General features: G+C 35.4%; 1 protein-coding gene across 2 annotated transcripts in view; it reads right to left on the bottom strand.

The window, feature by feature from the left end:
- The window catches only part of LOC143749271 (ras-specific guanine nucleotide-releasing factor RalGPS1), a 136436-nt gene that overhangs the window by 71843 nt on the left and 53011 nt on the right, over window positions 1-11582 (bottom strand). For both annotated transcript variants that reach the window (XM_077241816.1, XM_077241817.1), the window contains exon 8: window positions 4498-4624. In XM_077241816.1, the coding sequence (XP_077097931.1) occupies window positions 4498-4624 (127 nt within the window). The remainder of the gene's footprint in view (window positions 1-4497; window positions 4625-11582) is intronic.

Below are 11582 nucleotides of genomic sequence, written 5' to 3'. Positions count from 1 at the left end.
ATGCCTTTTACTTCTGTAACGTTGAGTGTTTCCAATTGAAACAGGACTTAAAAATAAGGGTGGAATTAAATTCATTAATCAGAAATTAGCTGAATTGTAAAAAGTATCTCGGAAGTCCTTAGAATAACATGCATCAGTGCATCATGATGGAAACCTGTATTAAGAAAGTAAAAATAGGATTCATTTTCAATTCATGCTGACTTTAAAATGAATGTAAAACAGTTATGGAGTGGTTGAAAAGTGAGTGCACAGCTAAAAAAAACGTTTTTGAGATTCTAGAAATATGAAACAGACGATGATGGATTTTGTGTCAGCAGTGCATACAAACCATCATTTTGTTCATGTTTACCGTAAGCAGACACAAAAGAGAGAACAACACACTGATTGTTCAGCATGACATGGAATTTTAATACTCTGAATACCATGAGCTGGGTCACATCAACACATGAAGGTATAAGTGAGTTTATGCACAAAGCATTACATTGCCCTGGGTCAGTCCGTTCTCATACTAAACATCCCTTATTTTCTGGTTTATTCTTTGACGCTTTTTTGTAGGGCAGCCAATCGAATAAATATGTTCAGCAAAGAAATTACATGATATGATGATTATTATCTAGCTTGCTTCCAAATAAAGTTATCTAATAAACCTGGCATTGTATATTATAAATATCATTGGCTCTTTGACAAATTGCTTGTGTTCCTCTTTTGCAAGTCACTTTGGATAAAAGTGTCTGCTAATGCATAAATGCAGCAAATCAAAATTAGAAAAAAGCCACCTAAAGATAATGATTACAATTGCCAATATTGCGATTAAATTTTACCTCATGTAAACGCAATACTTCGATCAAACTAATGCAAACTAAAAACATCTGCCTATCTGAGTTTGGTATAAGCATATTTATTAGCGAATAATCAGAATAATGAAAACTGCATGTAAACTGGCGTGAAGAGTTCTGCTTGTGTCATGGACATATCTTACTGCGATTAAGACCTTACTCTGATTATTAGAAATAATCGCATTATTGGTGTATTAAATTGAATGCAAATCTGACCTACAGACCACAGTAAACTATTTTACCATCAAACTGGCCAATCTGTCCAAGATTTAAGTTAGTTAATGAAAATTGTGTTCTTTCTAGCTTTTATCTTCACTAAACAAACATGTACCACTTTTTAGTCCAAAAAACCAGTCCAACTTTAAACTCTCAAACAACACTCCCACAGACATGTCGCATGCAAGCAAGGAAACAATGTTGTTTCAGTGTTTCTCCTTACCTGCCAATTATCATCTAGCTTGCACAAAAACTACAATGGTGGTTGCTTACGTTTACAAGTCAGACAAACAATCTCTTACTGTCTAAGTAGACGGTTCTTGATTCCAGATTGAGCTGCTAAGGATGTTTATCCTTTTTAGTGTATGAGGTTTAGTCAAAGGTTTGGGTATGCAAAACTACCATGTGATGCCAATAACAAAACTGCAAAAACATGAGCATATTGAACTGCAACATGAGCAACCAATAAAGGTTGTCAAAATGTCAAGTTATCAAAATATAATTTCTCAGATAATCCTAAAGAAATAGCACCTTTACGTTTATACAAATCAAACCCAGACTATCTAATATGTGCCATGCGGCATCCCTCCATCTTCTCCCAATTTGAGTTAAATAAGAACAGCAGCTGTAAATGACTAATGGCTGAAGAATATGAGACAGTTTCCAGCAATCTCTGATCATTGGTATCGTTGTAGCAGGAGAGAGGGTTTGGAATCAATTTATTGTTGAGTCTGCAGACTTACTGAGAATCAGTGAGGTAATGAGAACCGTACGTCTGTGATCTCTGTTAGAGTTCAGAGCACAAACACTAGAGTTCAACATGCATTAGTGCAAGAGAACATGGGAACACACTGAAAAATGTCTAAAATAATAAGACATGCTTCATATTCAAATCCTGGGAATACTTATTCCAAGGATAACAACAAAACACATGTGTCTTTCATGATCTGGGCTTCACTAACCAGCCAAACCCTGATCCCTTGGTCGAGATGTTAAAAATGTTTGGTTGACGTTAGAGTTCGGTTTGTTTGGATGACGGGAAACATTTTTCCGAACTGGGGTGCCATTCCTGAGTCCGCATATAAACAGTGTTCTGGGGAACAGTTCATGTGAACTCCGGTACGGTTCGCTGCTGATTCGAACGCAATTGTACTAAATTGTACTATTGATGACCAGGGCTTGACATTAACACCCACCAAATGTGTGTGTATTTCAGCAGTGGAGTAACGCACTCACTCCTACTAGCCACTTTGCCAGGTTGAATTTTATATATTAAATATAAATTTTTCAACTGTAGTCTTCTAAAAAATGCATCTAAATTAATAACCTAAGTGCAATTTAGTTGTCAAAAATATTGTTTTTTCAATACATAATCAATACTGAAATATCGGAAACGCTTACAATACTCATTTTTCCGCAGAATAGACACATGATACCAGCTGCTCTTTCTCTCTCTCTCATCTCTCTGACAGTGACCCGCCTCTCCTCACTCACTCGTTTAATTTGCTCCTGATTAATATTGTTGCTGTTACAGGGCTTGAATTTCGCTGTGGGATTGTGCTTATTGCGCATAATTTTACTAATTTCCGCAGATTATGTGCTCACACCCAAAGTGCAGAACATAAAGCCTCTCAGTACTAAAATGAGTTCTTTTTCGCTGCTTATTACACTTAAACAGTCAAATACACACAAAATAATGTCAAAATGCCGGTCTTGGTGATTATTCATGTAAACACAGTCAATTATGTTTTAAGTAAATTAAAACTGATGGACTCTCTATATCCTGATGTACTCGTTACATCATAAGAAGAATGTCGTCTACTCTAATATTAGTCTTTCTGTTTATCCTGAGGTTTACCGCAGTCCGCCGGATCCAGGCCGTATCCAGATCTGATGAAGGACCTGCGCCTGGACACGACGACAACGCAGTCCTGAAGTGTCAACTAGTCTCTCCCCTGTGAAGGCCTCCTTCCCTTCACTTGACCTCTGTACAGATAAAACGGTGTCAAAATAATTCCAGTTCACATGGCAACGCGGAACTAATAAATAATTCTGTATTATAAATATTTAAGGCCAGACACGTAATTTGTTGAGGTCAATTTGTAAAGAAAGACCATGCCTGTGCACATTCACATTCAAACGCGCATAACGAATGTGCACGCCATCAGCGTTTACAAAGGTTTGCGTTTTTGAAGTTTGCACAGAGATAACTTTTTTTCCAATATTTTTCAAGACTTTCACCTTTTCTGTTAGAACGGTATCGTGACGTGTTTCAATCAAAACTTTAGCTGGACAATAACTTTATTCTAGAGCTGCTGTAAAGCCAAAACAATCTCTGTTACTTTAATTTCCTATTATCACTGTAAAGATGCTTGGAAACAATCTATATTGTTTAAAGCGCTAGATAAATGAAGGTGACTTGACTTGACTAAGTCAATGTAAACAGTTGAGAAAGAAATACATGTGTAACAGTATAATGGATCCGTGCATCAGTTCTTAAAGTGACAGCAGCCTAATATACCTGCTGCCAAATTATGAGATAATATTAAAAATATCCATATAGCAGTTTTTCCCCGTGGTATCGATGTCAAAATTCCAGTCAATGAAAATGCTGAGTGGCTAGTAACTTTGGAAAACCACTAGCCACAGCAGCTGGTGAGCAAAAAATGTAATGTCAAGCCATGTTGATGATGTACGATTCAATAAATCTCTGTGTTTGTGTCTGTTTAGTGTCTTACTCACTTTCCTCACAAGTGTGACTGATGGGCTCTAAGCAGAGAGAATGTATATCACATTTCGGCTCCCGCACTCTTTAGACCGTTTGCAGTACATTCACGGCAGACAGACGCAAGTGCTGTTGACCAAAGGTTCAGAAACCAAAATGTAAAAAGTGAGGTGAGCAATGCTATGTATTTTGCCACGTTCTCCTGCGTTGCAGGTCCCAAACAACAGGGGTAAACAGCTGCTCCTCTGATGATGCAAAAGCATCACGGATGGGACCTAAATAATATCTGTAGACCATCGGGGATGTGCAATATGTATACCATTGAGAAGTGCAATATGTATACCATTGAGAAGTGCAATATGTATACCACCGGGGATGTGCAATATGGGAGCTGTGATCAATAATGGTTTTAAACTTGCCAATAAAAGGTGTTAATGTGCATACTATATACGTACCTATCTAATGTATATGAGAACATGTTTGTGAGAGGATGTGTTGAGAGATGTTTGTCCTTTGTATTTTGTACTTTGTGTTGTCTTTGTAAAAACTGCGGAAGGGACAGAGTCCAAAACAAATTTCCCTTCGGGGACAATAAAGTATATCTTATCTTATCTTATCTTATCTTATTATAATGTGAACACAATCCAGCGGTGGCAGGGGGAGGGGAGAGCAATTGAACTCTGTGTGAGTGTGAGAGAGAGAGAAGAGATGAGGACTCACCCAGGTAGGGGATGCAGGACACCATCTTTAGCGAGCGGATGTACTCTCTCATCCTGACGTAGTTATGCTCTTTAGACGTCAGGTAGTCCAGCTTGTCAAATGTGGCCTTGTCCTTCCTATTGATCAGCTAAAGAAAAACAGGAAAGTTGCGGAGTTCTGTTAGTATTTCATCTGAAACACAGACCATATTGGGAAGCTAATAAACAAAAGTTGAATGAGATACAAGCAGCACATAATCAGGCCCACATGGAAAGGCTGCTGAATTCAACATCAATAATCAGTTCTGCAGAGCAAATATAACGTCTTACAGATTCCATTCCATGCATTTCAGTTTTAATTATGTTACTGTTGTAAATAAAACAAAGATGAATGAAGTTTTTAAACAAGAAAATACTATTTCAGTCTTTATACTTCAAAATGTTTAATTCAATGCGTTACTTGCCTTTGTAATTATTTGTGAAATTCACTATCAATTGCTGAGTGAAAATAGTTTCAGAGTAAATTCTAAACCATTTTTTATTCGATAAGTTTTCAGTGAACAAAGACTTTCAGTCTTTTAATGACTTTTCAGTATTTAAGTGGCTGAGGACTATATTGGCTACCAAACAGATTTAATCCTCTTTTGTTAATTGTGTTAAAATCTTGTTACTCCATGTTGGTGTTTGTCAAGATACAATAAACGGTTTCTGTTTTTTTGTTGTTGTTTTTTTTACCTGACTCTTACCAAGTGTTGATTCTTGGCAAATTGCATGGAAACCAATGTGGGTCAATTTGACCACAAACACAATCGATGAAACCAAAATTTGTACAGCCTTTCCAAAACAAATCTATGTGTTGAAACTTTGCATGCACATTCATGAACCTAAATGAGAAATTCACAAAATTCAATAAGAAATAAATAGTTCAACTAGTGCTTCAAACAGTTTAACAATCAAAAGTGGGATGAATTGACCCTAACACAATTTAAAACCTATTTCCAGTTGCACAGAGTGAATGAGCACAGCTGGTGGATTATAAGGGGATCTTCTCAACATGCCGAGCAAATGCAAACAAACGGCTTTCAGCAGCCCGTCCCGAATGGATGAACAACCTGAGGAGAGAAACTATCAGACCAACTGTTTCTGAAGCTTCTTTTAGACTTCACAGCTGCCATGCCCCGGCTTTGACCTGCGCCACACACACACACACACACACACACACACACACACACACACACACACACACACACACACACACACACACACACACACACACACACACACACACACACACACACACACACACACACACACACACACACACACACACACACACACACAAACTTTCTGGAGGTTGAAATCATACAATCTGTAATAATGTATATGGAGTTGTGAACCTCAATCATTTGTGTGTTAAATCAGGAACTTGATTCAAAGCTAAACTCTACACAAAATAAAGGTTATTTATTGACATCTGTGGTTCCATGAGGATCCTTTAACATCCATGGAACCCTTCCATTCCACAAAAGGTATTTTTTTTGGTGAAATTATTTTAAATGTTCTTTATATTTAGACTTTTTTTATTGCTATGTTATTTTAAGAACAGTTCAATGTAAGGTTCTTTGAGGAACCGAAAATGGTTCTTCTACGGTATCAAACCGTGAAAACACCCTTTAGGAAATATTATTTTTTAACAGGGAAGTATGTGAATGTTAATGTTAACTAACATGAACTAACCATGAGCTTGTTACTGTATTTGTTAATCTTTGTTAATGTTAGTTAATAAAAATAAAGCTGTTCAATGTTTGTTCATGTTAGATCACAGTGCATTACTAATGTTAACACGATTTTAATAAAGTATTAGTAAATGTTTAAATTAACATTAACAAAATCTTAATTCTTAATTTTTAGTTCAAGCTAACTAATGTAGTTAACTAATGTTAACTAATGAATCTTATTGTAACATGTTACCCATTTACTAATGCATTTTTTTGCATTACTAATGCAAAAGTTATATTTGTTGACATTAATGTACTTTGAACTAACATGTACAATTACATTTTTACTAAGGTAATAAATTCTGTAAAAATATATTGTTTATTGTTAGTTTATGTTAGCTAATGCATTATGTTAGTGAGACTGTAAAGTGTCACCAGTTGTTTTATGATGCATTTGTATATAAATGCCATTTCTCCACTCTGCAAGTGCAACAACATCTAAAGGATCAGTGAAACAAAAAACTGAAACTCAAATCTAACGATTGCTAAACATCTTCTATTCTAAACATTCTGGCCTGTTTCCCCCAGAAGGTTTTAATGGTTTATTCTGTACCTTTTCCCACCCAGCTTGTTCCAAAATACAACCAACAACTCCAAAGCCAGAGCGGGCATATGGTGCAAAACTCCTGAGACAGAGAGCCGGGTCTCCATCATTAATAACCACTCGCACTGCTCACACCATGAGCTCATGGAAGCTGCCATCTCACTGCTTTACGAGGCTCTTGGGGACAATGCTAAAAGCTTGTACATTTGCAGTGGTAAATACCTCATGATGGGAAGAAATAGACACATTTGAAATTCCACTGACTATAGCAGAAAACAGAGGTGTGGTGCATTCAGGCTCAAGACTTTGAGAAGGAAACATCACGGTGCTAGTCAAGAACTCAAACCACCGCTGTAAAAACGCATATTTTACACTATATATAAAAATGCTGGAACATAATGATGAAAGCTCTCATTTGACAGAATTCATAATTAAAGGGGTTTTCCAAATTTGCCTTGATCTTTTGACATATAAGAGGTCATTGTACTATAACAATATCCTGCAAGTTTCAGAACTCAAAGCTTCCTTGTTAGTCCAGAAACAGGTTTTATTGAAGCCAAGCTTCCAAAACGACAAAAGACATCAACGCCTACTTCTATATCATTACCTCTTTAGCTTATTCACACATTTCATGTAGTCAATAAGAGAGACGCATGTGTACAGGATTACTTGAGCAACAAAAATAGACCCCTCTGAAGATAAGCTGAAGAAAAAATACTGTCTTTGCATTGCCTTGTGATCCTAACATTAAGAAAGTGTGAACTTTAATTTTAACAAAGAAATAGATCGCATCAGTCAAACACTGTTCGTGGGTTCGCTGCATTTTACTGCGGACTCGCTTTTAAACAAGACACAGATTGATTCAGGCTTTTCAGGGAAACGGAAAATAAAAAATGATGCAGTGTCAACTACATTGGATCAGACAGTAATGCAACACAAGTGTGAGTAACAGCGTTTTTACCATCTGTCACTGTGCTTTATCTGTTACAGATCGCTTGATACGATTATGTCTCTTCTGCTCAAAGCTGCATTTATTTTAGATAAATTACAGTACAAATAGTAATATTGGGAAATATTCTTACAATTTAAAATAAATGTTTTCTATAGTAGAAATGTAATTTATTCCTGTGATCAAAGCTGAATTTTTTGCATCATTATTCCAGTCACATGATCATTCAGAAATCATTCTAATATGCTGATTTGCTGCTCATAAAACATTCCTGATCATTATTATTAATGCAAAAAACATGTTTTGTGGAAGATTTTTTTTTTCAGTTTAACAGCATTTATTTGAAATCGAAAACTTTTGAAACATAAATGTCTTTACTTTCATTTTTGATCAATTGAATGCATCCTTGCTGAAAAGTATTAATAAATTAATATATAAATAAGCTTTTGAAGGGTAGTGTGCATACATTACAAAGGCTAATAAAAAAAAGGCATGCCACATTAAATGTAAATACAGTCACTGAACATGTGGTCAATTTCATTGCAAGCCAATTTAAGGGAGCATGATTTCTGCATGAATTTTGATAATTACAGATTAAATGTGTATGGCTGACCAGAAGAATACAATATTTTTACACTTTTACATCCAACTAGACTATTATATTTAGATTTAAGTATTTATATAAAGCAGCTTACATTGCATTCAAAGAACACATTTGATCAGTTCATGCATTTCCTTGGAATCGAACACATGACCTCTGCATTGCTAGAGCCCTGATTGAGCTTAACAAATGTATGTTTAGAAGTATGAGCATTAGTAATAGGGATGCTTGAGCAAACGCCACTAAATGTAAGAACTGTAATACAAGTTACTAATACAAGACATGCCAATTACATGGATATATTGTAAAGGGCTGAAGCAGTGCAGTGGGATTGATGGAAAAAGATATTACACCGGAGGAAAGTTGATTCCCACAGCGCAGACAGCCTTAATATATCACTCCACACTGACACAATCCTTTCCGAACATGCGCACAGACAAACATTCTTTTAGTGGCTATAGGAACATTTTACAGTGGGATTTCAGACTAAGTTCAGTCAGGACCAGAACTATAAAGACACGAGAACTCAACTACACCAGCATGGAAACTTTAGAATGACCCGATAAAATGGAATATGGAATGGGATACGAGGAATGGGATATGAAATTAGGACAGTCAGCATCTTGGTGTTATAGTTGGCAGTGGGATAAGAAGTTTAGGAAGACACTGTCGTGTTTCAGGTTTGTGGTGAGCAGCAGATTTCACTGAGATGGAAAAAGTGATGGATGAATCTGCGTGAGCCAGGGAAGGGATGGATTTCGATCCCCTCTGTGAATACGGATGGATTGCAATGGAAGAGGAAGTGGTTGAGACCTATAGGAAACACGGGCGTGTACGCAAGCACACACACACACACACACACACACACACAGCTCGGAGTCCTCAGATGTGCTTACATGAACTATGAACAAACTGGAAAAAAGGGAACATAAATCAAACACATGCAACTACAAACTAAAACAGGGATGGGCAACTCCGGTCCTCGAGGGCCACTGTCCTGCAGAGTTTAGCTCCAACCCTGACAAAAAATATTTTTTAGTAATCCTGAAAACATTGATTAGCTTGTTCAGGTGTGTTTAATTAGGGTTGGAGCTAAACTCTGCAGGACAGTGGCCCTCGAGGCCCGGAGTTGCCCATCCCTGAACTAAAAGAACAGAAACCATGAAAGATTATTATTTTACGTAGTTACATTGTACTAACACAAATAAGTACGGAGTTATATTTATTAACTATGTACTTGCTATGAAGTTACGGTTTGGGTTAGGTTTTGGTTTGGTTACTTGTAATTATACATAAGTTACTGTAATTGTAAAACTGTAATTGTTAAAACTGTACATTAAAAGTTAATGTAGTAACGTGTAATTATGTCACCTTAAAATAAAGTGTTAACAAATTTTGTTTTAAAGAAAAATATGATCTAAAATGTTTTCATACATTGAGCTATTATATTTATAACATGCATTTCAATATCAGTTAAAATATAATATTAATTTTCACCATGACTTGATGTCAGGAAACCTCTCAATAAAATGTCCAAATAATATTTAACTCTAAAATTAAAAGTAAAAACAAACTAACAAATAAATAATAAACTGGATATGTCTGCTCACTGTAGTGAAGGGGTTCTGAAACTTTTTTGTTAGACAAACCTGTTAAAAAAAAACTGAGATTTTAAATTAATATTTTTTTATTTTAACCCCCCATTTGCATATTCAAGGTTCTCTGATGTCGGTTTGGGCTCACATGATATGCAAGTGAATAAAACTTGTTTTTTTAAATAAGTGTCTTATTATGGTTGTTTTATTTTAAAATTATTGATATATATCGCTGCACAACTTGGCCAAAAAGTTGTATTGTGATTATTTTGTCATATATTGTGATTTTACAGTAAATTTAAAAATAACGTGATAATATTACACTATTTTCTTTTTGTTACACTACAAGTTATACTACTAATATTTATGCCTTAAATTCTTCCATTTCAAATGTTCAAACCGACCAGCTTTTCGCATTTCAAATTCAAGCTTTTATTTATTCACAAAAATGTTGAAAAATTATGCAAATATGTAACTAAAGTGAACCTTTCACATGTTGCAACTCACAGCACAAGCAGAGATTATTTAATCTTGGCATGATTATCCTTGATGAAAAAATAATTTTCATCTTTCTTCTGCAAAATATCATTTTTATTTCTAGTGCTTTTGGGATGAAATATGACTGGAACATTTCATGACAGGTTTCGTGAGATTTAACCACATTCTTCCACTGTGTCCAAATATCAGAATATTAAAAGCATTTGAAAATGACTATTTGCAAGCGTTTTTATTTAACCGTCTAGAACTTTATGCCATTACATGCCTCACAGATCCCTGTTCCCACTGTAATCATAAAAGTTTAATGGGAAGAGCTGACATGAGGAATCCTGGCAGAAAAGACTTTTATTCCACCGTCACACACGAAAGACGATCAATGGAAACGCTGTCAGATGGATAAAGAGTCAGTTTAACGTCAATAGCTTTGTTAGTCTGAAATTTAAAAAGCCAAAGCAATTTCAGGTCCAAGAAAGCATTGAAACAATTATACGATTAGCTTAGAAACCAGGGTTGTGCAAAATGAAAGATTAGTTCCCATTCAACTCATGTCTGTGAATTTGAAGTGAATTACAAAATAGGGGATTTGAATTGAAATCTGAATCAGAACAACAGTAAGGAGAATTGCACGGGTGATGCATTCTGGGAAATTAAGAGTTCGGTAACACTTTAATTGATGAAATGCATTGATTATGCCTTGTAATTAACCTTCTAATGCATTGTATGGTCTCATGAATAATTGTAACCACAGTTATAATACATGAATACATACTATATATTGTTACATGAATACGTACTGTATATTGTTACACCTTTAGAAAGAATAATGCATTAAAACACGTCAAGCAAATTAAGGTGTAACAAGGAATGTGCAAATTATAATGCATTTTAACCTATTTATGAAAATATGTAAAGCACTAAAATGTGCATTATGAATACCTTTATAATAAATTATAGACCTACATACAGTAAGGGTTTCATGAAATCTACCTTTTGTCCAAAAAAGATGTATTAAATATGATGAAATCTATACTTTTTCAAAGCCTATAAACTCTCAAACTTCAAAGCTTTTTCAACATGTTCCAAAACTCAATTAAGGATCAATGAACTGTTAATTAAAAGGTTTTCTCAATTCAATTATGAGT

This window comes from Siphateles boraxobius, unplaced genomic scaffold, assembly GCF_051911475.1.
Source record: "Siphateles boraxobius isolate OS27281-9 unplaced genomic scaffold, OSU_SipBor_1 24, whole genome shotgun sequence".
Lineage (NCBI taxonomy): Eukaryota > Metazoa > Chordata > Actinopteri > Cypriniformes > Leuciscidae > Siphateles > Siphateles boraxobius.
Note: the sequence above shows the minus strand (reverse complement) of the source record. Positions and strands in the feature narration are given on the sequence as shown.